At 38.2% G+C, this 27,964-nt stretch overlaps 1 protein-coding gene across 1 annotated transcript; it reads left to right on the top strand.

Annotated features, from left to right (window-relative positions):
• The first annotated feature begins 14,598 nt into the window (after positions 1-14,598).
• LOC103260818 (butyrophilin-like protein 2) lies at positions 14,599-24,436 on the top strand. Its single transcript, XM_021712554.1, has 6 exons — positions 14,599-14,677; positions 16,326-16,673; positions 18,656-18,937; positions 20,429-20,449; positions 23,072-23,415; positions 24,416-24,436. The coding sequence occupies exons 1-6, from the start codon at positions 14,599-14,601 to the stop codon at positions 24,434-24,436; spliced, it is 1,095 nt and encodes a 364-aa protein (XP_021568229.1).
• Positions 24,437-27,964: the final 3,528 nt, after the last annotated feature.

The raw sequence follows: 27,964 nt of genomic DNA on the forward strand, positions 1-27,964 counted from the left end.
TGAATTCTTTTTTTTTCTGGAGAGTCTTTCAACACATTTGCCCATTTCATGATGGGTGATTTTCAAGTGTACCTGCCCACATTGCACTGACTGTTCAACAGTTTTTGACCAAAAATGGCATGACTCCTGTGCTCCACCCTCCCTATTCACCAGATCTCACCTCAAGTGACTTTTTTTTTGTTTCCATGAATGAAAAAAGTTCTCACAGGGAAACATTTTGCCAATGTGGAAAAGGTGAAACAAAAAACGGCAGAAGCACTAAAAGGCATCAAAATTGAGTTCAAAACTGTTTTTGAGCAATGGAAAAGCATCTTGATGGGTGTGTGGCATCAAACAGAGAGTACTTTGAAGATAACTGAAGTATAAACAAGTAAAAATAAGTACACAATTTTTAATAAACTTTTTTTGATGATCCCTTTTGTATTTTAACAGTGGAGGAACAGTGGAGACTTATGTGAAATAAGTCTAGATTAGAAAACTGAACATGGCACATTCTCACATTTGGAAGCTAAAAATGTTGACTTCATAAAACTAAAAAGTAGAACAGAGGATACTAGAGTCTGGGAAGGGTAGGAAGGAAAGGGGATTAGAGAGAGTTTTCTTAAAGGATATAAAATTACAACTAGACAGGAGGAATAAGCCATAATGTTTTATATCACTCTAGGATGGTTATCATTAGTAGTAATGTACTGTTTCAAGTGAATAGAAGGAGGATATTAAATCTTCCCAACACAAAGAAATGACACATATTCAAGTAATGGATATACTAATTATCTCAATCTTATCACTATGTATTGACATAGCGCTTAGGTACTCCATAAATATGTATAATTATCATACCAATTAAAAATAAAAATATATATAAAAATTAAAAGAATGCCAAGTAAAAGAACCAAGGAAGTATAGCAAGATAGATGGGTACAGAGACAGGAGGCTTAGTAGATGGATGTCCTTTTTGTTAAGCCTCTTTCTCTCAATGTTCAGAAGGCTCTCCTATTTCCAGTGTGAGACTTGCTAGAATATCTCTTAAGTGTAGATTATTTTGGGTCCTGGGAGAAGTGTGAAGCTATTAATGCACATTTTTCAATTCTTCAAAATACTTAAGTGAGGAATCTTCATTGGTTTGCCTGTCCATTGTTGTGAGAGTCAGCTGTGCTTCTATCTCTTCCTGGGAACATCCCTCTTACAGGCTAAAATGTACAGTGTAATCCATTTTATGTAATTTTTTATTCAAAAACATTGTTGATTAGAAATTGCTTTATGCTTTTTAACTTCATAAATGTACATTCAAAAGTAAAATTTAAAATTTAAAGTAAATTTTTAAAGTTCAAAATTTCAGAGTGACTGGTTGGTTTGTTGGGTACTTTTTGAACTCTATTTTAGCATTGGATCTAGCCATATGAAGAAATCTGCTTAGACTGTGTTTGGGCATTTCAATTAATACTATTCTGAAGTTCTATTCCCTTTTGGACTGACTTTTGCTACAAATATATGATGTGGGAAGATTTTGCTGAGAAAAGTGGGTATTGAAGAGTTCTTGGGGCAATTACAGTTATCCTGTTCTTGTGGCATAAACTTTAGGAATCACAATCTTCTTTTTTTTTTCTTTTTTATTATAAGGACATGGGATACAATTCAGGGTTAGGATACAGATTTTGATTATACAGCTACCCTTGTTGATTGAGTATGCCCTTCCCTCCCCTAGCAGTTTCCCTCAACTGCCAATCCCACCCCCTCTCCCCTAATAGTTTCCTACTATTACCTATCAATTTCTTATAGTATTTTAATTGTTCAAGGTCTGCTTATGAGTGAGAACATATGGTACTCTGTTCTTTGTTTCTGTGATAGGTCACTGAGTATGACTGACTCTAAATTCATCCAAGTTGCCGCAAAGTCCATATATTCGTTCTTCTTTATGGCTGCCTAATATTCCATTGTGTATATGTACCACATTTTTTCATTCAGTCCAGCTTTGATGGGCAACGTGGTTTGTTCCATGTTTTTGTTATTGTGACTAGAACTGCAGCAAACATATGTGTGCAAGTATCTTTTTTGTAGAATGATTTGAGTTCCTCTAGATACATTCCCAATAGGGAAATTGCTGGGTCATATGGAAGGTCAATTTATAGTTCTTTCAGAAATCACTACACAGTCTTCCAAAGAGGTTGCACTAGTTTGTATTCCTACCAGCAGTGTAGAAGCATTCCTTTTTCATTGCATCCTCAACAGCATCTATTACTGTTTGTTTTATTAAAGATGGCCATTCTTACTGGGGTTAGGTGGTATCTCAATGTGGTTTTGATTTGCATTTCTCTGGTGATGAGTGAGACTGAGCACTTTTTCATATGTCTGCCAGCTGCCTGTATACTTTCTTTTGAGAAGTGTCTATTCATGTCTTTTTCCCACTTTTTAATTGGGGCTGTTTGTTATTTTTCCTTTTGGTGCATTTGAGTTCCTTGTAGATCCTAGATGTTAGGCCTTTATTAGATATACAGTTGGCAAATTTTTTTCCCATTCTGTGGGCTGTCTCCCTGCTCTCTTGGTGTTTCTTTTGTTTTGCAAAGCTCATTAGTTTGATGAGGTCTGACTTGTCTAACTTATTTCTTAAGATATGGCCCTTTAAGGTTCTGAATAGGAATTGGATGCCAGGTCCAATTTCCATAGGAGTGTCTCCTGGATTTTTAAAGATTCTTATAGTTTGAGGTTTTCTGTTTAGGTCTTTGATCCATTTAGAGTTCATTTTTGTGTATGGTGATAGGTAAGAGTCCTGTTTCAATCTTCTACATGTGATCAGTCAGTTTTCCAGCACTGTTTATTGAATAGGTTCTCCTCTCCCAAGGGTTGTTGTTGGAGGCTTTGTCAAAGACAAGTTGGTTGAAACTGAGGTTTTGCTTCCAAAATCTCTATCCTGTTTCATTGGTCTATGTGCCTGTTCTTTTTCCAGTACCAGGCTGTTTTGATTACCATAAACTTATAGTAAAGTTTGAAGTCTGGAAGTGTGATACCCCCTCTTTGTTTCTTTTGCTAAGGATTATTTTGGCTATTCATGGTAGTTTATGTTTCCATATGAATTTCTGTATTGTCATTTATTAATGGGTATTGCGTGGAATCTGTAGATAGCCTTTGGTAGGATGGGCATCTTAACAATATTGATTCTTCCTAATCCTTGGCATGAGATATTTTTCATTTGTTTGTGTCTTCTTGAATTTCTCTGAGCAGTGTTTTATAGTTTTCATTGTAAAAGTTTTTCACTTATCTAGTTAGGAAGATGCCGAGTTATTTCATTTTTTTTTGGTGGCTATTTGAATGGGATTGTGCTTTTAATTTGGATCTCTGCCTGCTGATTGTTGGTGTATAGGAATGCAGTTGTCTTTTCCACATTTATTTTGTACCCTTAGAGTTTGCCAAAGCCCTTTATCAGTGCAAGCAGGTTTTTGACAGATTCTCTTGGATGTTCGAGGTATAGGATCATATCATCAGCAAAGAGGGATAACTTGACTTCCTCTTTTTCTATTTGGAATTACCCCTGATTTCCTTCTCTTGTCTATTTGCCCAAGCTAGGACTTCCAACACAATGTCAAACAAGAGGGGAGAGAGTGGGCAGCCTTGTTTTGTTCCAGTTATCACGGGAAATGTTTCCAGTTTCTGTCCGTTTAGCAATGTGTTAGCTGTGGGTTTATCATAGATGGCACTTACTATTTTGAGGTATGTTCCTCTATACCTAGGTGTTCAAGGGTTTTTATCAAGAAGGGATGCTGGATTTTGTCAAAAGCTTTTTTTGCATCTAATAATCATGTGGTTCTTGTTTTTACATCTGTTGTTGTATTTAATTACATTTATGGTCTTGAAAATGTTGAACCAGCCCTGCATCCTGTGTTTTTGGATCTATTTGCTAGAATCTGGTTGAGGAGTTTTGCATCTATTTTCATAAGGGATATTGGCCTGTAGTTCTCTTTCTTTGTTGGATCTTTACCCTGTTTGGGTATCAGTGTGGTGTGGGCTTCATAAAATGATTTGGGGAGAATTTCATCTTTCTTAATTACCTAGAGTACTTTCAGTAAGATTGGTATCATCTCCTCCTTGTACGTTTTGTATAATTCAGCTGGAAAGCCATCTGGTCCAGGACTTTATTTGGTAGGTAGTTTTCGTATGACAGATTCAATTCCCTTTGTTGTTATTGATGTATTTAGTGTCTCTATGCCTTCTTGTTTCAACCTGGGTAGGTAGTGAGACATCAGAAAGTCCTCCATTTCATTTAGATTATCAAGTTTGTTTCCATATAGGTGTACACAGTAATCTCTGATATTTTTTATTTCTTCAGGGTCAGTTGTGATTTGATCTTTTGTATTTTTGATTGTGTTTATTTGAGCTTTTTCTCGGTAATTCTGGCTAGGTGTCCATCAATCTTGATAATTCTTTCAAAGAATCAGTTTTTTGTTTTGTTGAAGTTTTCTATGATATTTTTGTCTTCTATATCCCATATTTAGGCTCTTATTTTGGTGATTTGGATTCTGCTGCTAAAGTTGGGATTTTGGTGGTCTTCTCTTTCCAGCTCCCTTAAGTTGATTTCTTAGACTCTCCATTTGTGATCTTTCCATTTTCTTGATGTGTGCTCACAGAGATATAAATTTGCCTCTTAGAACTTATTTCATGGCATCCCAGAAGTTTTGATCAGATTTTTCTTCATTTTTCACTTGTTTCCAGGAATATTTTAATTTCTGCTTTGATTCAGTGTTAACTCTGTAGTTTTTCAGCATCATGCTGTTTAGTGTCCATGTCTTTGTGGGCTTTGGGGAAATTTTGTTGTTGTTGATATTTATTTTATTCTACTGTGGTCTGAGAGTGTGCATGGCAATATTTCAACCTTATGGAATTTATTTACACTTGATTCATGTCCAGGGATATGATTGATCTTGGAAAACTTTTCATGTGATAATGAGTAGAATGTATATTCTGTGGTTTTGGTGTGGAATAATCTGTAGGTATCTCTTAAATCCATTTGTTCGATTGTCAAGATCAGGTTCTGGGTCTTCTTGTTGATTTTTTGCACCGATGATCTATCTAGGGCTGTTAGAGGGATATTCAAGTCCCTGTCATAATACTGTAAGAATCAATATATATTTTTTTGGTTTACTTAGTAATTGCTTTATAAATGCTGGTACTCTTTGGTACTTTTTTGGTACTCTTTACCAGCATTTTATAAATGCTGGTAACTTTATAAATGTTGGTTGCATATATTTTTAGGATAGATATTTCTTGTTGATGGATTGAAACTTTTATCTTTATGTTGTGTCCTTTTGCATCTTTTTTTATTTCTGGTAGCTTAAAAGTTGTTTTGTCTGATATCAGAATTGCAACTCCTGCCTTCTTTTGTGATCTATTAACCTGGAAACTCATTTTCCATTCTTTAACTTTCAGTCTCTGTGCATCCCTTGTAGTGAGATGAGTCTCCTGGATGCAGGAAATAATTGGGTCTTGGTTTCTTATCCATTTTGCCATTCTGTGTCTTTTTAGTGGTGCATTTAGTCCATCCACATTCAGGCTGATTATTGAAATGTGATTGTTTATCGCTGTCATGAGGTTCTTATTAAATTTTTTCTTTGCTTGTTTTCTTTTGACTTTGGGGTTAATGTATGTGTGTGTTTTCAAGTGTCTTCTTGTGCTCGATTATCTGTTGATTCTGTGCTCTGATTTCTCTTGAGAAGTGTGTGGTCATTCATTTTATTTCTTTCTTCTGTGTTTAATACCTTTTAAGTGTCTCCTGTAGAGCTGTTCTGGAAGCTGCATAATCTCATAGGGATTAGATGTCTGGGAAGGATTTTAATTCTCCATCACTGATGAAGCTGAGCTTGGCTGGATAGGAAATTCTTTGCTGAAATTGTTTATCTTTGAGAACTGTGAATATAGGGTTCCTATCCCCTCTTGCTTGTTGTGTTTCCACTGAATGGTCTGCTGCCATTCTGATTGGTTTCCCCTGGTAAGTAGTCTGACCTTTCTCTCTTGCTGCCTTTAGAGTTTTTTCTTTTGTGCTTACTTTGGGTAGGCGAATTACTATGTGTCTAGTGGTTGGTCTTCTCATTTGATGTCTTGTGGGGGTTCTCTATATCTCTTGTGCTTGGCTGGTCACATCTCTGGTGAGATGGGGATTGTTTTCTTGGATTACCTCCTGGAATATTTGCTCCAAGTTGTTCTCCATTTCCCTTTCTTCTTCTGGGTTACCAATCAGGCATAGTTTCAGCTTCTTGATATACTCGCACATCTCTTGTAGGCTTTGTTTTTTCTTTTTGAGTCTTCTTTCTATGTTTTTTACAGTTCGGGTTAATTCCATGTTCTGGTCTTCAAGTTCTGTGATTCTTTCTTCAGCCAGATTAATTCTGCTTTCCATGCTTGTCATCTTGCTATTTATTTCCTGGATGAAAATTTTTATTGTCAAAATCTCTGTTACAAGTTCTTTCAGTGTTGTATCTTGTCTTATTTGAATCTTATTCATTCTTTTCACCCATTCCCTAATCCCTGTCATATTCTGGGAACAGTTGTTGGTGACTTTCATTGTTTGGGCACCAAGTTCTGATTTTTCAGGGGTTTTCTCTTTGTTATACTTGAAATTGCCTGTGGTCTTTCTTTGATTTTTCTTCATTTGTGCCAGATCTCTTGTTTTTCTCTTTATTTCTGTTTTCAGTGTCAGTGGGATAGGCTTTCCCTTCTGATGTTTGCTCAGTCCTGTATTCTTCCCTGATCTGGGCTCTGGATTTGTTTACTGATGTCTTTGATGTTTTTCCTCATCCTTTTCTGGCCATACCCTTTGTCTGGGGGCTGGATCAGGGTAGGGGGTGGGGTGCCTGGAATTCCGCACTCATCAGGTTCCTCCGACCTTTGTGCTTTCAGGATATTCTCTCTGGGTCATGATCAGTCCCTGAGTAGCTGATCCACCAGTCACGGAGATCGTGTCTGTTGCTTCCTGTTGAGCAAGTTGGAGCACTTTCTTGCCCCACTTTCAAGATGGTGGTGGGCTGCCTCTCTTGTCCTTTTCCATGGGACTTTGCCTCTGTACTCCCTCCACAGCTCCTGCTGCCAGTGCCCTGCCAGGCACTGAAGTGGTGAGGCAAAGCCAGGAGCTGGCAGTCTCTATCCTGCTGCAATGGTGATGGAGAACCTGGGGCGACAGTTTCTCCCCATTGCTTTTTCACATAAAAACTTTTGCCCATTAAAAAATAAATAATGTTCTTATCTTCTGCAGCCTGAGAAGAGCCAGAGATGAAGTAGAGAAGCTGCTGCTGCACCAGAGTCCTGGTCACTTGCTCACGAGCCCCCACTTAGACAGTTTCTCCCAGCATTCTTCCCAGGAAGGGTTTGTTGATTTTAAAAAGGGAAAAAGAAATGGCACTTGGCTTCTGCATGCTGGGATTTGCTAGGGTCTAAGCCGAACAGCTGCGGCACCAGCCGCTGCACCTGGAATCAAAATCTTCTTTATTTTCCTTTCAATTACTCCTCAGTTCATAGGAACTATCTTTGTGGTTGATTCTTTCTTCCTCAGGTTTTAGCCAGATAGGAATGTTGTGCTTTCATTTGATTTGCAGAATGCTGTCACAGTCCTAAACCCTGGAAGTCTCAGGAGAGGAAGACCAACTCCATATCCATTGTGTTCCCTGCTAAGGCCAAGCAAGGTGACTCTGGATAAGGGAGACCTAGAATAAGAAGACACACACACCATTGAGCACTCAGAGCTGTTTCCTGATAGCTTACTCTCATTTCACCTCCATCTCTGTGGATTCTGAAATATGGGCACAGCAGCTCTCACCTGTAATTTCAGTGATTTGGCAAAATGAGGTGGGAGAATTGCTTGAGGCCAGGAGTTTGAGATCAACCTGGGCAACATAATGAGACCCCATTTCTATAAAAGAGAAAAGAAATAAAAGAATAGCTGGGTGTGGGGGTGTGTACCTGTAATTTTAACTGCTTGGGAGATTGAGATGAGAGGATCATTTGAGCCCAGGAATCTTAGGTGAGAGTGAGCTGAGATCTATGGAGTCTGAGATATCACAGAAGGACCTCCGATATATTCATAGATATAAAATAACTTGTATTTATCCCACAGGACTTGAGCTGATCCCCAGACTAATTATAACTTGAATACCCGACCCTGTGGGTGGTCAGTGTTGTTGATTTGCCCTGTTTAGTCAATTGAACTGGCCTCCTGCATTCATAACCCCCTTTGGCATGTGCTTTCATCACTTACTGACCTTATAAAGGCCAACCTGAACCCATCATTTCAGGCTCAAATATTACCTTAAGGGAAAGAATCATTCTCCTCTTCAAATATGGCTATATTCTATTGTATGTGAGAAAAATAATTTTGCAAAAGGAGCAAATACAATACATATTATTTCAAACAATAATGTAGAGGCTCAGGCTTCTTGTAAACAATAGCCAAGAGTGAGAATTTCTTGTCTGTAAAGGTTCAAGGGTGTAAAGGTAAGTTAGGGTAAAGAGATATAAAGCTTGGAATTCCTTCCCCAGGTGCCGACTGGACTGTGGTCATATGGTCAGGAAAGAACTTTGTTCACCTGTCAGCACCATCCTCCCCTCAATGTCCTGGGGAGTGCCAGGCCTATGACCCAGCATCTGATGGGCATCTCAGGGATTCTGCCAGTGCTTTCTCCCTTCAGGATAGGAAAAAAATCAAGAGGACTCTGGAATGACATATCACTATGCCACTCGGAGATAAGGGCTGCTGAATTTTCTTTCCTTTCCCTGAAAGAAGTCTATATTCATAAGTCCCCTTGCTGAAGGATTCCACAGAATAAGTTATTTTTCTGGTGAGGTGATCTAACAACTCTCAAAAACAAACATTCCAGTAGTTCTTCAAGGAGAAGCTGATGGCCATCCTGAATTTCTCCATATTTATATAAAGACTCCTGACATCTCTTAGATTAATATTGTTTTCTTAGTCTCATTTTTTTACTTCTCTTGTTTTCTATCTACCTTCTTTCCAAACCCTGTACTCCTAGTAATGACACTTTATATCTAAATAGAGATTTTGTGTCATGATATTCTCATTCTGTCCTTATGACAGTACTTTAATGTGAGTTGTGTACATATTATCACTATGTTAAAACTAAGAAAATTGTGTCACCAGAAATGAACAGACGTATCATATCCAAAGTAATGCTTGCCCAAATTTACAGAAAATCTTGAATGAAAATCTCAGGCATCTGAAACTCAGGCTTCTTTTGTCATCTACTGGCACATTTGTAAAAGGAAAAAGGAAACATCTGTGAGTATGAATCATGTCTTGAAGAAAATCTCCTAAAGGTCTACAGTGAGAATGTCTCTGCCGCCTTCTGGTGGCCAATGTTATTTATGATTCCTCTGCCCTGTGCTGTGAGTATTTGGCAAAGAGAGTGTGACTTTTTTTTTCTCTCCCACCTACCAACATGTCCTAACCAAAACATTGCCCCCGATAATAGGTAGGATAATTTAGGACAGAATTCTTTATCTCAATATGAGTGCATTTCTGAGAAAGTGTGTGTAAATGGTTTGTGAGAAAAAATCCACAAGAGTTTAAAAAGAGCTTCTTTTTAGCAGTCAGTGTTACTAATGTGACTGATTATAAACAAAAATTCAAAATGTATACTAAGACTCCTGGAAGAATTCTAATACTGTGTACCATCAAGATCTTTCAGAATGTGTACAGTGGGTGCTGTATTTTTACAAACATTCTGATGTGGAAAAAATTAATTTCTTATTTTCCTATTACAGATTCTAATTTTTATGAAAAGCCCTATTATGTCTTATAGCACAGGAGTTAGTCTGGTAATTTCCAGATAAACCGAGTGACTTTCACAAAATTAATTTTAAAATGGCTCCACCCCCTACATGTTACTTCTAGTTCAGAGGTGGGAGGTGGTGCAGGGTTGGTGTGGAAGACTCTCCTTTTCATCATTACCTCCCACTGTATGCCATAGTCCTGTTGTGCTTCTTGGTCATCCCTGTTCTTCCCACATTGGTGATGATGACTGTTATCTCCATAATGCCACACTCCTTTTGTTAGAACCTTCCATGCCAGCATTTTAGGAAGCGAGCATTCATTATTATTATTATTATTATTATTATTTGAGTTGGAGTCAAACTCTTTGTCGCCCAGACTTGAGTGCAGTGGCACTCTCATGGCCACCACAGCTTCGACCTGGTGGGCTCAGGCAATCTTTCTGCTTCAGACTTCCAAGTAGCTGGAACTATAGATGCATGCCACCATGCCCAGCTAATTTTTGTGATTTATTGTAGAGATGAGGTTTCACAAGGTGCCCAGGCTGATCTTGAATCCCTAGGCTCAGACAATCCTCTCAACTCAACTTCCCAAGGTGCTGGGATTACAGGCTGAGCCACTGCGCCTGGCCAACATTCATTATTATTGAGCTGTCCAGGCCCTACTGCTTCTTGCCTTTGGGAGCTTTCCCTTACTGTTACTCTTTGGTGTCATTGTAGGAGAGGGATACTTGTGGGTACCACTACCATTATGAGAACCAGAGGTGAAGCAGGATGCAGTCTTTCTATTCTGAGAGGGAAACTTGGTAAAGAGACCCTCATATTCTCTTCCATGTTTAATTATTTTTCTCTTCTTTTCAAACTTCTCATTCTCCACAGTGAGAAGGGTCTTTTGACTGAAGGATGGAGAGGGAAATACTTACAGAAGAATAGTTAGATGGCCCAATTTTGGGTTGCTCATAACAGGAAAGAGAAAGAAACTTCAGCTCAAATATTATAACACCATAATGTTGCATATGCCTTTATTACGTGAAATTGCACTCTAAAATTAAATTAAAAATTATTCTGGAAAACTCTTTAAATCCTGAGATTATATCTGCAGATCCCTCTAATTCAAGGAAAGAATACTTAAGGGGAATGTAAAGGAAAATCTGGCTGAAACAAAATAAAAAATGTGCCCATAATCCCTATCTTTATACTCTTTGTGCCCCCAGATATTGAGAAACATATTAAACATCTTTGTCAGATATCTGATAGTAATTATATCCTTTATTATCCAACAAAGTGAGATAAAGGATGAATGTAAAAAGAGCAATAAACTACCTCTTAAGGGACCTTGGTATGGTGCATTGATCCTGGAGAAGGAAGTTCTTTTCTCTGGGTCTTTTTTTTTTCCTATCAGTAAAATGAGGCACGGGACATTTGATATTCAGTCAATTCTGCAGACCTATGAATACCGTGTTCTAGTAGAACCTTGGCACTACGTTCTTGGAGGATCTTTGGTGTGTGAGGAGGCAGAGGGAAGGGAGAAGACAGATACCTGCATGAGGTGCTGGAGGGACAGCAGGTCTGCATAAAGACCTAACTGGAGATGGTGTAGACTAGTGGGGTGGAGAGTCAGATGAGCCTCTGCAAGAGTACCCTGGATTTCTAGGGAGGGAAAAGTGCCAGTGTCACAATTTTGTCTGCAGGTCCCAAGAACTCACAAGTGAACTCTCTCAAAGTCCACTCATCCTCTGAGTTTCACTTTTGAGTGGATTACAGCTGGTAGGAGGTGAACGTGCTATCTGGATTGGAATCTCATTTTCAGAGGGTGTCAGGTGCTTGGCTCTGCCTTCAACTTGGGTGAGGCAGGTTAAATCCTCCCTTCACCTAAAGCACCAGGGGAGCTGGGGGCCTACCTCTACAATCTCTTGCTGTCCCACCGTTCTGTCTCTGATCAGCACTTACCAGAGCTCTGACCTGTCTTTGATCCTCTGCCATGTGGATAAAGGATACACCTGAGACCGAGTGAGAAGACCCAGCAGCACTGGGTTTCACTCCCAAGGAGAGAGGAAGACACGTGAGTGGTTTTGAAAGCCCCTGGGAAGGACGGCCATAGGAGGTTGGGTAAATTGACTATGTTGAAAAAGTAGGACATACAGACAAAGTCAATGTCCTGTAGGGCAACACTGCTGCTTGTTATACTCCTCCCATTTATACTCTATATTTACATCCCACAGTACATTTTTCAAAGTGCTGTCATAGCTCATTTAGTCTTCACAGTGTTCTCATGAAGCAGGCTTGATACTAGACTAAAAATAAGGAGGGGGTACTAGACTAAAAATAAGAAAACCAGATTCATTCTAATCATCTGTCACACATGATGTTAGGTTTGTGTCTCTAAGCTTTGATTTCCTGGTCTATCATATGGTGATGGCACAGCTGGAAAAATGTTAAAATGATTGTCTCCAGAAAGGAAAGTAGAGGGTCAAGGGAGTAAACAAAGTGAAATATTCAAGGTTGCAAAGTAGAAACAAAGTCACCTTATCTCTTATTTTTATTTTACTTTCTTTCTATGAAAATGTTTTTTTCTTAAACTTTGTTTTTAAGGACTGTATAGATATATAGGCTGCTGTTTTTAAGATCTATATTGATATATAAGCTTCAAACTTTGTGAATTAAATTAGTATAGCCTTATCACTTAATTGCTATGCATACTTGACATTTTTGACTATGTAACATTTGAGGCTTTGCTGTAAAATTCTAATGACCCATGATATGTAGTAATTTGTTATTTTCTTTGAAATAAATTATCATAGTGCAGGATAGCCCTTGAATATCAGAATTGTTATTCAACTAATGTATAGACATAACAGTCATGTGTCATTGCATTTTAACACTTATACTTCACCCAGAAAATTAAATTAAATATATGTTTAAATATTAGATCATACATCTTGACAAAACCAAAACTAACCATATTTAATAAGAACAGCAAAAATTTTAGAATATTTTTGCGGCCCATTCAAATAGTAAACAGAGATGTCAGAGACTTATAATTAAAATGTTTTTATTTGAAGTTTGAAATCTAACTCCAGTTATCTATTTACCAAAAAAAGTCCCAAGGATTTTCAGAACACTGACAGCAAACTCTATGCAGGGTTTTTCCTTGGCACTACCGACATTCTGGGCTGGATAATTCTTTGTTGTGAGTACCAGTCCTTTGCATTGTGGGATGTTTAGCAGCATCCTTGGTTTCTATCCATTTTGTGTCCCCTCCCCAGATGAGGCAACCAAAAATGTCTCCATTCATTGATAAATGTCCTCTAAGGGTAAAACTGCCTCTTTCTCCATTGAGTATCCTTTGGTCCAAGGCAGTTCTTCTCCTTTATATATTCTCTCACAAATCTATACCTGAGCACCAGAGAATGGTAGGATGTATTTTCACAACATTCTTCAAAAGCTCATTGATTTATGCAATATTTTTTTTGAGTTCAGTTGTAGTTTCTTTCTTCTACCTGCTTTGACATAAAATACCTAAAAGAACAAAAGCCTATAAATTGGTTTGTAGCAAGTGTGGATTCTTTTTAGTTCACATAACCGAGAAATGATGCATGGCATGGACATTTTTGGCTCTTATTTGGTGAAAAAAAGTTTCTGCTTTTCACAAGAGGAGTCAAGGAGATGCCAACAATATTCCTTCGGTCTAAGGAGAAATGATTGATAAATCATTTCAGGGGGAAGGGGTCTGTGTTGTCTTGTAAAACTCAATCTCATTTTCATATATACATTGTAGTACCCTTTTAGATTTAGGAATTGTGTACAACTGGGCTCCTCAGTTTTCTTAGAGATATCTTAAGTGAAAGTATGTTTCTTTTAGAAAGAAAATAGAGTAATAATTCTGTAACAATAACCTCTTGAATCATTTGATTCTTAATTTCTATTTCAGTCTGTTGATTTTTTCTCTCTGCCCATAAAATCACAATAGCATTAGTTTCTGGGAAAGTAGAAGAAGTAATTGACTCAGCATTACCCCTTAGCTGGCTCTTCTAACTTCGGAAACAAGTTTTCTCTCAATAAAATAATTGATACATCAGATATAAGAAGTCATAGACTTATTTTACTCTGATTGTTTTTTTCATTTTCCAATACGAAAACACATGCACTGTATCTTTGACCTGGTAAAAAGTTTTCAATTTTTTTTAGCTGTGTAGAAGTATTTTTATTAGGTTGCTACAGTGAGTTCATTGAATTTGTCTGTCCTGCCACTCCTACATGTTTGCAAGATTATACTATTTAAGATAGTTTCCCTGACCATCTTCTTCTGTAGCTCCATTTCCACCGCTCTGTCTTTCGCTTTCTAAGGCATCCCGGTGCCCCTGGGTTGTCTGAATGTTGGCTACCTGGCTGCAGTGTGGGGATGCAGAACCTTCCTGCTCTTTTCTCCACATGGAAAAAACTGTAGTGAAGAAGAACTATGTGGGGTGAAGGGGCAGAAGACAAGAAAAAATATCTTAAGCTTGCTCTAATTTCTGCATGCTACCAATGGATGGACTTGAGTGTGTGTGTGTGTGTGTGTGTGTGTGTGTGTGTGTGTGTAAATAAAATGGTTGTCCCTTTAGATAAAGAGTGCTTTTAATTTCCATCAGAAAGTGTACCTTGGGTCTAAAAGACAGTCTGATATGATCAATAACTGTGGAGCAATGGAGACAAAACCATTTTAATTGGGAAGGGGTTGATGTGGACTCCTCATGAAGACTGCACAACCAGTGGAAACCACAGAGTGTGTTGGGTATGTTGCAGTCTCACTTAGGCATAGTTATATAATCCCTTGTGTTTGCTCCAGGGAGGATGGTGGATTTTCCAGGATACAGTCTGTCTGGTGCAGTCGCCTCCTTCTTCTTCATTTTGCTGACTATGAAGCAGGAAGGTAGGATTCTCTTTTTAACTTTACTGTATTTGCCAATGTCCCACTGAGCCAGTACAGATGCAGAATTCTGAACTAAAAGGACTAGAACAACATCTAACAGTGGAGGTCTGGGATCTCAAGGCCCTTGTGTTCCAGTAAAAGCTCCTCTGCTCCCAACTGAGTCACCTTTGGAAAGCAACTTCAGTACTTTATGTCTTAATTTCTTTACCTTTATAATAAGAATAACAACAGTGCCTATGTCTCAGAGTCTAGCACAGGCTTTAGGATTAACTTGGAAATGAAAAGTCCTTGAATCAATGCTTGGAACATATTAAGTTATTAATCCATTCTCCTGTTTTCATGCCGACAGCATGTTGGGGCCAAGAAAAGCAGCTGCACTTTACCATAAATTAAGCAGCATAACAATACTTGGAAATAAGAAACTAGAAGGAGGCTTTCAAGAAACTGACTTGGAAATCTCACTAGCTGAACTGTGTTAGTCAAAATGTGGCACCTTGAGAAAGAATTATGAAAATTCAACATCAGAGGATGATAACACAGCCCCAAGGAAAATGTAGTGTGGGAAAGTGGGCAAAAACATTGGGCAGCACATCAGAAGGCACAGGTCCAGACTTAGCACCCAGAAATGGTGCAGAGTGGTGAGACTGCCATCCTCTCTTTTGCTCATACTGCTATTCCCTATACCTTAATAGTTAATCAGAAATGCCTTCAATTCCAACTTCATATTTAGACTCTGTTAATAAAGAATATGAACCAACATCCACATAAGTTCTGTAGTAACCTTTTGAGCAGCATCTATCTGATATTGAGCAGGAGCTAAGCAGGGCACAGTTCCTTTATAGGAGAATAGAATCTTCTCAGAGAAAGGACAAATGACCTTGGAGCATTTAGGATAGGAAACAGCTATGATACATGACATGTGAAATTATTACACTTATTAACACACAATTGTTCAACATCTCTTCAATTTTCAGATACAAGGAGGTGATCAGACATGACTTAGAATCTGATTGGAAGACTCAAACTCTCTAGACAACAACTGTCCTTTATCCACCACAAAATGTCCTTGTGAGAACTGTATTGTACATAGTCCCAGTAACCAAACTCTTGCTTTCTCCAAGAAAAAAATAAAAAGCAAAAAGAGCCCAGTTTCTTATGTAGAACAAGAAGAATCCAAGAAGGATGAAATATTTAATAAATAAATTGACTACCAAAATTTTATGAAAGTGATTAAAATATTCATCAATAACAATAAGAAAATTTCCAATTAAAAATCAATTTACATATTAACTTATTTGAGAATAAAAACATCCCAGAGATGGTGATTGTTTTAGTACCTTAAAACTGACATAATTAAGACTTCAAGTTTTAAAGTCTTATGGAGAATAATAGATTTGTTCCCAAATTACATAACTGCTAAATGACAGACCCAGCAATCACAAAGTTTCGACCTATATTTGTTTTCAGTACTCAAAATTGCCTCTGTAGCAAACAATGTGCAAATCATCATTCTAGATTTCTCTAAAACATTGAAAATAAAGTCCTTTCCCCTCAAGGTGCTTCCATTTAGGTAGACTGAACACTCCAAAACATGGACATTGGTTCTCTGGTTGGCATTTCCTCAGTCTTCTTTCCACTCATTTTTTAGATGACTTTAGAGTGATTGGTCCAGCTCATCCTATCCTGGCCAGGGTTGGGGAAGATGCCCTACTCACCTGTCAGTTGCTCCCCAAGAGGACTGCCATGCACATGGAGGTGAGATGGTACCACTTGGAGCCCAGCACACTGTTGTTTGCATATAAGGATGGAGCAGAGGTGACCGAGATGCAGATGGAGGAGTACAGAGGCCGGGTAGAGTGGATACAGGACAACATTGCAGAGGGAAGTGTGGCTTTGAAGATACATGATATTCAGCCCTTTGACAATGGACAATACTGGTGTCGCTTCCAGGATGGGAACTATTTTACAGAAACAAGCTTGCTGCTCAAAGTAGCAGGTGAATATCAGGGGAAAGACATTGGGTCTCTGAGGCAGAAGTATGTTTATTTGTGGTCAGCTTAGGGACTGCTAAATAATTCCCTTTGAGTCATCAAGGCAATTCCCACTACTGAGTCCTCCACACTTACTCCTTTGAATGCAAATTTTCTGGAGTCTTCAAAGCAAGCTCACTGTTTAAATATTCCCCCAAATTAGCCGGACTCGGTGGCTCAGCCTGTAATCCCGAGCCTTGGGAGGCTGAGGTGAGTGGATTGCCTGAGCCCGCGGGTTCGAGACCCGCCTGGGCAGCAAGACCTCATCTCTACAATAAATCAAAAAATCAGCCGGGCATGGTAGTGCATGCCTGTAATTCCGGCTACTTGGAAGGCTGAGGCGGAAGGATCGCCGGAGCCCAGCAGGTCGAGGTTGCGGTGGCCGGAAGTGGCCACTGCACTCCAGTCTGGGCGACAGTTTGAGACTCCAACTCAAAAAAAAAAAAAAAAAAAAAAATTCCCCCAAATTAAACTTGCACAGTTTTGAATTTTTAAAGGATTATTTGACATGTACTTATTAGCAATTTTTCTGGGGCATGAATGTGCGCCACCTAATGCTGGTATGCAGAGCAAGCCAACTGTGGCATGAGGTCAGCTGACTACTCAAATTCATATCTCAGAGTATTGGTTTCTCTCTACACAACCTTACCTATGCAGAAACTGAGATGCGAAGTCTTTGTGTCTTTGTGAAATGCTTCCAGTTAGAAAAGTAGCGAAGAGACTATGAAGGTTAAGAATATTGTGCTTTATGGAGATTATCATATCCTAGCGTTCAATAAATTGGAGACTCACCGATGCTTTTGGACATACCTACTGTGGATGTCAAGGTTCTGCAGAATGCATCATATTAGCTAAGCAGGAAGGGGTGGGGATAGAGGAGACAACTGGAGACTGGATCTGTCTTATGGGGAAAAAATGTGTAAAAAGTAAACTATCATATGATTCCCTGACAGAAATCACTTCTCCATGTGCTAAAGAAAAAATTAGGCAATTCCATTCACCTTATCTAGGAAATAGTCCTTTGCAGATATTAACTGATGCCGCTTCTTTATCTGCTCTCCCAGGAGGCTGTTTCCTAACATCCTTTTCTGTAGCACCCGTGACTGCCAATATTACTGTTATTATATTCAAAGTGACTCAAAATGGAAGAAAGAATTCATGTATTTCTGAGGTGTAGGGAGCAGATACTGATACATTTCACTATCAGCAACATTTACAAACAAACCACAATAATTCTAAGGCTGCAAGTGAAGGGAGCGGATCTCTTCCCCAGCAAGTGATAAAGACAAAATTCTCACCTATGGAAAATATAGTCCCCTTTGTTTGGGTTTGGGGGTTACGTGTTGAATAGAGACAGATTTTCATGAATACATAAATTGTTCTAAACTAGGATTTATCAAAAGCCTTTTCCCTCTGAACAGAATATTTAGTTACAAGGAACTTCTCCTGGAACTTCCCATTTTACATGCTGCAGTTCATCACACTGCATCTCAAGATCACAAGCACCAGCAAAGAAAATGGGAAGAATAGGCCCAGGGAAGTGATTTCTGACTGTATAGTAAATATTCTGTCTAAATTGAAACCTAGGTATCATCTGAAATGTCTAACAAAGTGCCTGATATGGATAGTTATAAGATGAAAAAGGCAGAATTCATGGCATAGAGGAATTCATGAGTAAATCACATGATTTACTCCTTTTTCTACTCTTATTCCCCTGTCTGGAGCTGAACAGATATACTTGTAGGATGGTAAAATTTAAAGATTTAGACCAGAGAGAAAATAAAGTGTATTTGAACTCCAATTTCAATGCAACTACTTTAACCTTTTTCTGTTCTTCAGACCCCTGAACTGCTGCCCTCTCCCTTTGAGCAAAGTCACTAGGCTGTCGGTCTCTATGATTTGTGCCTCTGTGAGCTCCAGGACTGAGGACTATAGCTTTCCTTTGCAGGTATGGGGTCTACCCCTAACATCCACATGGAAGGATCTGGGGAAAGCGGATTCCAGTTTGTGTGCACTGCAGGGGGCTGGTTCCCAGAGCCCCTGGTATATTGGAAAGACAACCAGGAAGAGAGGTTGCTGACAGTGTTTGAGAATCACATCCCAGATGAAGATGGCCTGTTCTATGTGGAAGACACCCTTGTGCTCCAGGATGACTCTGCAGAGACTGTGTCCTGCATCATCCATAACCCTGTCCTCACTGAGAAGAAGGCATCAATTGTCTACATCCCAGGTCAGTGTTCTGCCTCTAGGACCAACGTGCTCTGACCACCAGGAGAGATACGAGGGACTGTATTATAGTACCTTTTATTTTTTATACAGAGAAATCTCCAACAATTAGTAAAATGTATTAAAAGCTATATAGCAGTTTTTATTGAAAACACATACATTATAGTTTTAATAGCTGTTACTGGTACCTCACTTATTTGGGAAATTACCTTTTCTTCTACATTGATTCTTTTTATTCATAAGTATGCATTGCATTGTAAGATAAATAAAACAATATTCCGTAAATTTTTAATGCTGCGTGGTGCCAATTACTTTTACAAATCTTTCATATGAAGATAATCAAAGATGGAGATAACTGCATGCATAATATGATATTAATTATAGCCCCATTTATAAATAACAAATAAACCAACAAAAAATCCAATACCACAGTAGATTGTCATATTTTCATTACTATAAATTATAGCATTGCTGAAAAATGTCATTTTAAATAATTTCAATGGTTGTAAAAATTCTCATGATTTACTATTCAATGATGAAGTTTACATCTGTCTATTCATAGTTATTTCCAATCACATAAAAATTATTGGCTTTAAATAACTTATATGGTGATCAGAAAGAGCAGATACTGATGCATTTCACTATCAGAAATATTTACAAACAGGCCACAATAATTCTAAGGCTCCAGGTGAAGAGAGTGGGTCTTTTTCCTCCAGCAAGTGATAAAGACAGAATTCATATCTATAGAAAATATAGTACCCTTTGTTTGGTTTGGGAGTTTAGTGTTGAATAGAGAAAGAATTTCTAAGACTTTTGGGATGCCCTTTATATTTAGACATAAATATATAATAATTCATATAAAGGATAAAGAAAAAAGCAAATGTTATATTTTAATATTAAAATAAACTTTTATATTATATATAGTCTCTCTACATTATATATGTAATTTCTTAGTTTGTTTGTAAATTGCCTATGTCTAATAAAAATATCTAAAAAATAATATGTATTATTTTTGTAATGAATAGTTAAAAATTTATATAGTAAATAGCAGAAACAAACAGAATCTTGGGGAGATAGAAGTAAAGACATTTTTGTTATACAGAGAAGAGGAACAAACAGCTGCAGCACATGGAAATCTGGGGAAAAGGAGCATTATTTTTCCTCATTTACATTTTTTAAGAATAGAGCTTCTGACAAAATGTAGAATTTAATTTTTTTTTTGAAATAGTCTCTCTCTATTCCCTTAGACCAAACTTCTTTTTTTTTTTTTACAGTTTTTTTTTAAATTTTAAAGATATAGGTTACAATTCAGGGTTAAGTATACAAATGTTCATTATGCAGTTATCCTTGTTGATGAGATGTGCCCCTCCCTGGCAGTTTCCCACTACTGCCAATCCTGGCCCTTCACCCACCGGCAGTTTTCTAGTACTGTCAATATGAAAATTGTTCAAGTAGACCAAATTTCTTAATATGTTATTCTTGTTCTTTTTCCCAGAGAAATTGCAGACCAAGATGGGTAAGTAAGAGATCCTGGCACACACCTGTACAGGAAGCCTCTGCTCTTCCCAGTATGTGGGTGTTACTGTCACTCTGTGATCCAGAGAAGAAACGGAGATACTTTACCAAGTCTTATGTTCAGTTAGTACCATAGGTGACTGAAAACCACAGATGTCCACAGTCTCCTTCAGGGAACTTTCCATTGTGTAATCTGCCATATTAGAGGTTCATAAGGACTCCAGTAAGCCTTAGATAGTCACCTATAAGGAACACGGCAGCATCTCTGCTCTGTGTGGTGAGAGGAGAGGGAGTTGCTTTGAGGTGTGTAGAGCATGGCAGGAAAACCTGGGGGTCTGGAAGACCTTTTAAAGCATGTTGAATGTGAGTGAGACCAGCGTCATCATGATAACTAGAGGTGGCATCCAGGACTTCCATCCTCTAACCCTGCTATGGGTCCTGCACCTACTCCTCACTCCAGTAGGCTCCTAACCTCATGGCTATTGGAAGGGGGAGCTGTTCCTTTCTGGGTGCAGCCTGAGATCCTATGGACTGGGCAATAATTTTCTTCCTTTTTCTTCTTCTTTTTTTTTTGAGTTGGAGTCTCACTCTGTCATCCAGGCTGGAGTACAGGGGCACACTTACATCGACTGCACCCTCGACCTGCTGGGCTCAGGTGATCCTTCTGTATCAGCCTTCCAGGTAGCTGGAACTACAGGCATGCACCACCATGCTCAGCTAATTTTCTTTTCAATTTTTATTGTAAAGAAGAGGGCTCACCAAGTTACCCAGGCTGGTTGCAAACCCCTGGGCTCAGGCTATCCTCTCACCTCAGCCTCCGAAAGTGCTGGAATTATACAGGCTTGAGCCACCACACCCAGCCTCTTTTTCTTTTTTTTTTAACCTTATGATTAGACTGTAGGTATTATTCAACTGTACCTAAGATAAGTGGTTTAAAAAATAACCAACTGATTTAGAGCTCCATTCAGTTTCTCCTTTACCTACTTACCATCTCCCTCCCTTCTGTGGCCTCTGCTCTCAGCCCAAGACAACCACCCTGCTTCCTGCCCAAATGCACAAGAACCTGGATCCTTCATGTCTTCCTTCATTAATCCCACTCTTCATCAAGTCACCTGTTACAGGAATGTGTGTGCATGCGTGTGATCTTAAGCACACCTTTCAGCAGACGTAGGAGTATTTAAAGGAAGATCAGGGTGACAAACACACCTTAATTTTTGTCAGAGTCTTCTGTAACACCTTTGACCCCAACAGACCATAAAGATAAAGGGAAGGATGATGGGAAGGTCAGAGGTAACTCTGCAATCTGAGAGATACACCTGAGTCAGAGACCCTTCTATCTCAGGTAGCAAATGTGTCTGAACAACTGAAACCTTAACTGACAGAGCTTGTGAGATGCATATCAGGAAGTCAAGCTGGTGTTTGCAGCAGGTTGACACATGTTTGTACGCCTCAATTAGATTATAAGGGAAAGAGTCACTCCTCTGAGTTCTCTGAGCCAACTCAACATGCCCATGGGCTCTCAAGCACAATAATTACAACCCCATGTCATTTTGTTCCTAAGTCAGGCTGACCTTCTGGAACCACAGTTAACCAAAGTAGAAAAATGGAGCTTCCTTTTGCTGTGTGTCAGGCGGGGGAGGAGTTTCTTCAAATTTTTCTACTAAAAGTCCACCTGGAACTTATTTTCAACCCCTCCCCATTATCTAGTCAGAGAGTGAATTGGCTCCAGTGACCTCAAGGCTCGCAGGTCTATGTGCCTCTGTTCACACTGCATGGTCATCCATGTACCTTATATGAACTATTTTGTTTAGCTCCACAACTCTATGATTGGGGGAGTAATACACTAAATTTATCATTTTAGAAAGTGAGGTATAGACAAATCAAGACATAGTTGAAGATTATATAGATATCAAGTGTTAAAAGAAAATCTTTAGACAGACTAAATTTAGCAGGATTTAACTGAACAAAGACCAATTTGCAATTCAGGCAATCCTCAGAACCAGAACATGTTCAGAGGACTCTGGGCAGCAATATGGTCAGACAGTATTTATGGACGGAAAACAGAAGTGAGGTACAGAGACAGATCTACTGATTACAGCTCAGTGTTTGCCTATTTCAGCAAAATTTGAACATCTGGCTACATGTAATTGACGAAGCATGACTGCTCCTCAACTATTCTTTACAGACATATAATTGTAAAGTATGAACTCCTAAATTAGGCTTTCAGTTAGTTTCCATACTAAGTTAGGTTGCGGTTTGTTACATAGGGACTGAGGTGCAGAGGCATCCTCTGGTCAAATTTGTGAAATCCTCATTTTATTCTGAAAATTTTAGCTGCAAAAATTTTAAATTATTGATCTGTAAACTGAACAAAATTATAGGTAAGGGCGGGTGGGGGTTCAATTACTGATTTTTTTCCTCAAATATATCTTGGGGCATTTCTTCCCAAGGACTATGTCTTTCTGGAGTCTCTGAATCATCCACTTTTTCAAAGGATGACCTTAGTCTCACAGCTTCCCTGGGATGCCTGTGGTTTCTAAACCCCATAGAGGTGATCTTCGTGATGATATTATTTGTTCCATTTTGATTTTTTCCATTGTGCTTTGTCTGCTTTATTAAACAGCTTCCTTAAAAGTGATTGGACCTTCTCAGCCCATCTTTGTTGGAGTGGGAGAAGACATACAGCTAAACTGTTACCTTTTCCCCAAGGCTGACGCACAGAACATGGAGGTGAGGTGGTTCCGGTCCCACCGTCACGCAGCTGTACATGTGTATGTGAAAGGGAACCATGTTCCTGGGGAACAAATGGCAGAGTATAGAGGAAGGACTACGCTGGAGATTAACACCATCAATGAGGGCAGAGTGACCCTGCAGATACACAGTGCCAGACTTTCAGATGATGGAAAGTACCACTGCCTTTTTGAACAAGGTGGTGTCTATCAGGAGGCCACTTTGGATCTGAAGGTGGTAGGTAAGGAATCTGGATAGATGTTTTGCATTCAACACCTATTGTTACTACTTTAAGATGCTAGTTCCTAGAAAATTTATCTGGTTTTTGAAATTTTCTTGAATGTCATTTGTTGTAAAATTTATATTAAACCTTGCACTGTGTAGGAACAATTGTAGATACTCAAAGTCCATCATAGTGCAAAATGTAAATTCTGGGAAATGTAAGAATTTCTAGGAAATATAATAATTTGAAGACTAAACTAGATCCACCAAATTAAAAGGAATTATAAAGATTGACAGTTCCTGCAGGGATGGATAAAAAAAGGTAAAAATCACTCCCTGCATCATGATTTCCCATTGTCTGAATTGTGAATAAAGGCCACTGAAGACATAGGCCAACATTTTGGATATTCCACATGTCTCCAATGTATTTTGAATCCAAATTCATAAACATATTTGGAAAATATCCACAGAAAGACATGTTGAGAAGTTAAATAAGTCCCATTATTTTCTACCATTGGGCATAGATATTTATAAGATTCTGATCTTTGAGAATATCTCCTAACATTTTTATATTGTTCATGTGATCCATGCCTTGGTCAAAGTTATTTTGTTCTCTGCAACAGAAGAAAAATATTGGATATGAAAAATTATCTTACTTAATCTGTTCCAGTATTTTTTTTTTTTTTTTTTTTGAGTTGGAGTCTCACACTGTCACCCAGACTGGAGTGCAGTGGCCGTTTCTGGCCACTGCAGCCTCGACCTGCTGGGTTCCGGCGATCCTTCCACTTTGTTCTAGTATTTTTTAGGAATACAATAAACAAACAAACAAACAAACAAACATGCAAAACAAGAAAATGCTCCAGCCAACCTCATCCCTAAGTGGAGTATAATTCTCCTTTAACTCTGTTCTCCTCCCCAAGCCCTCTGCCTTCCCCTCTTCTCTCACATGGAAGTCAGTGACTCCCCAACCACTTGAAGAGAGACTAGGCTTTGGTTACTTGATCTCTGTCTTCAGGTCTGGCTTCTTCCCCACTGATTACCACAGAGAGGCTAATGGATGGAGAAATGCAGCAGATGAGCTCTTCAGATAGATGGTTCCCACAGCCCCACATGCAGTAGAGGAAGATAGAAGAGAAAGCAATAAAACCATCTTCTGAGGCTATGACTCAAGGTGGTCATGCATTGTTCCATGTGGAGACATTTCAATTGGCCACAAACATCTCTCTTGTGAATGTGATTTATTCCATCAGTATGCCCATTTTGGTCGAGGAGAAAACAGCAATTTTTTCTGTTTCATGTGGGTGATTCCATATGTTCCTTTCTGGTTTGGGACATAACTATTAAGACCAAGCCAGACTTACTCATTCTGTTATTCTTTAAAAATAATTTTTATTTTTTCCCTCTGATGATTTTCCAGACATTTAGGAATCTTACTCCTCTTTTTCCCTACATCCCCAACTAGAGCCTAACACTGTATTCTTTGTTGGGTGCACACTAAATTCTCATAATTGACTCTGTCTTCACTCTATCTCCAAAATCTTCTGATGTGAAAACTATTATAGCATTTTGTTATTTTCTTCTCATCAAAGATTTTGTTTCTGGATTAAAATCTAATTTTTATTTACACCCTCTTTATAGCTGTGGCTTAGGTAATTTTATCCTTTTGCCATCTAAGTTATTCTAGTGATTATATGATGCAATTGGAAGAGAGAAGGAAAAAAATTGTGCATCTCTGAGAGGAGCCAATACTAAGTTAAGGCATAAATTTGCAGTCTCTCCTCTGTTTTCAACACAAGAAGGAGCAGACTAACTGCCTCCTCGAGAGGTTCAATTTCCTCTCTTCTTCCCATTCTAGGAGCTGCTCAGATGAAAAAGACAATCTTGATATTGTACTAGCTTCATGATTTAATGGGAGCCTGTGGTTTCATTTTAGAGTCCAGCATGATGTTTTCATGGAAGATGCTGCTTATTTTGGCTTTGCTTCTTGCTGCAATTGTAGACCTAATCAGGAGGAAGAGCAGTAAAAAAGTAAGTTAGGTAAATGGAAACAGTGTGAGCACACTCTGTACTGGGAATTTCACCCCACACTTTATAGAACCTCCCTTTTCCACAATTACCTATGGGAGGCATTCAATGACTATTCAATCATTAAGGAAACATGAGAAACATGAGAGTCCATGGCTTATGTGCACGTAACTGAGGCTCAATGTTGAATGAGGTAAGAGTTTACAGTCACAGTAAAAGCAAAATAATTATTATAAAAGATAATAACTGAGTTTTCTACTGCCCATTCTTCAGTGATCTAGTTAAGGAAGAGAAAGAAAAAAGTTAGTGGCATAGCTGCCCTTCTTTTCAAGACTGCAAGCTGAGATTTCACTGAGATTCAGTTGGCATGACTAGTTCATGGAAATCTTTAAAAATATGGTGATCTACTTATTGGTGATTCCTGTTCAGCCAGCATAGGACTTTTCACATGTTGTTAGGGAGACCATTTTGTGCACTCTAAAAAGTTCTTCCATCTTAAATTTCTTATGTCAGTAAACTTTTGTTTGCCTGTTAATAGCATGTAATTAATATTTCTCAATATTGATTAATTATCAGAATTAATTTTCTTTCTTTGCAGTGAATGTGACACTGGATTCAAATACAGCTTACCTGAAACTGATTCGTTCTGAGGAAAACAAGGGTGCGGCCTCTAAATATTTGGACATTCAGACATTTCACAGAGATTTAACTTCCTATAGGACCAGGAGGGGCTTACATCAGGGAGGTGGTATTGAGAGGTAAAGGTTGGGGACAAGCCAGGAAGGGGGCCCAGGGTTGTCAAAGACAGTGTGATAAGGAAGGAAGTCATCTCTGTGCACCCTGAGAATGAGCTTTAGGCAATGGGGTTGCTATGAAAGAGAGTAGTGGATCATCATCTGTCCTCCAAACTGTTTCTCCCTGAAGGGGTCCATCAACAGATCAGAAACGCTCTAACTGTGCCTGTGAACACTTCTGTTTTTATAATATGACCAGCAAGTGCCCTATCTATACCTTCCGTGAAACGTTCTTCTCAGGACTCTGTACTCCCTATTCCTTCTTTGATTCCCTGATGTAGGTTCTCTGGACATTTTTCCTGCACCCAGAAAAGCCTCTTTAACATCTCCAAGGAAAATATGAACCTTAGATTTTGGTAATGAGGATGATATTCCAAGTCCCAATCTTTTCTCCTTTCTTCAACTGCTTGGAGGGGGTTTACATGATCATCAAGATACCAAGTCGAGTGCTTTAATTCTATTCAGGTTTCAGACTGATTTCTTCCAAGACCTATCCTATCCCAGGTTCTCTGATACCTGATCTACTAATCATAATCTGGTATTTCATGATAAGGATCATTAGAAAATTTAATGGGAAATGCAATTTAGCCTAGAGGAAGAAATGAAAGGCATAATCAAGTCTTTGATCAGTTTCTTTAAGATGATGACAATTAATTGTCCACATAAGTGGAAAAGAGAATAAAAAAATACAGTTAAAAATGAATGAGATAAAATACAGAGTACAGAACAAGAAAAATCTAATCACTAAGATAAAATCTTGAAAACCCTATGAAGTGTTATGAAATCCTTACTGCAGACTCTCTCAGAAAGTTAATACAGAAAGTAGAGTGAGAAAAAAACCTTAGAATATCTGATCTAAGAGAAAAATTAATTATGTATCATGTTTATAAACATGTCAATTTTGGTTTCAGAATAAAATAAAAGCATAATGTAAAATTAATAATTATAAAATAAAAACAAACATAAGCAATAAATGCAACACAGTAAAACTATTTTAAAGTCTTCAGGAGTCAAAGAAGAAAAATTATATGTGGAAGAAGAATGTGAGAAATAAACACTTTTGGAAAGAGTCTTAACAGGTTATGAAGTGAGAAGGAGGAATACCTGCCAATAACCCTGACCCTCTGCTGCCTCTAGAATGGTACACATCTAGAGCACTCTGGAGTTTCTCTTTTGGGTCATAGCATTTTTTCTCTATCTTTAAACTCATGAATTTATGTTAGAAACTATGAGTTATTCTTCCACAAGTGTTTATACAATAGTTTTATTTCATTAAAAAATTTCAGTTGTAGTAAAATATACATAACAAAATTTATAAGTGTATTCATTTTAAAGTGTGATTATATAGTATTTAGTACATTCACAATGTTGTCCGATCATCAACATTGTTTAGTTCCAGAATCTTTTCAACACCTCAATGAAAACTCTACATACTCTAAGCAGTTACTACCCATTTTTCTTGTCCCTTACCCCTTGGCAATCTACTTTCTGTCTCTATGAACTTTAGTATTCTGGATATTTTATATAAGTTGAGTAATCTCTCTTTGGTTTCTTTTAATTAGCATAATATTTTCAGTTATTTGATGTTGTAGCTTGTACCACTTCTCCATTCCTTTTTAAAAAAATTAACAGACATTATTCTTAAAAACAGTTTTTGTAGGTTTATAGAAAAATTGAGTGGAAAATCAGGAGAGTTTCCAGATCCCTCTTCCCTTTCCCCATAGCTTCTTTATTATTAACATCAT

This window comes from Carlito syrichta, unplaced genomic scaffold, assembly GCF_000164805.1.
Source record: "Carlito syrichta isolate Samal-C Ts95f unplaced genomic scaffold, Tarsius_syrichta-2.0.1 Scaffold303355, whole genome shotgun sequence".
Taxonomy (NCBI): Eukaryota; Metazoa; Chordata; class Mammalia; order Primates; family Tarsiidae; genus Carlito; species Carlito syrichta.

Bases quoted from the DNA above. Each gene is read 5' to 3' on its own strand.
- LOC103260818 (XM_021712554.1), top strand. From the start codon at position 14,599: ATGGTGGATTTTCCAGGATACAGTCTGTCTGGTGCAGTCGCCTCCTTC. The intron at 16,674-18,655 runs GTGAATATCAGG...TTTCCTTTGCAG, and splicing joins CTTGCTGCTCAAAGTAGCAG to GTATGGGGTCTACCCCTAAC. The intron at 23,416-24,415 runs GTAGGTAAGGAA...CTCTGTCTTCAG, and splicing joins CCACTTTGGATCTGAAGGTG to GTCTGGCTTCTTCCCCACTG.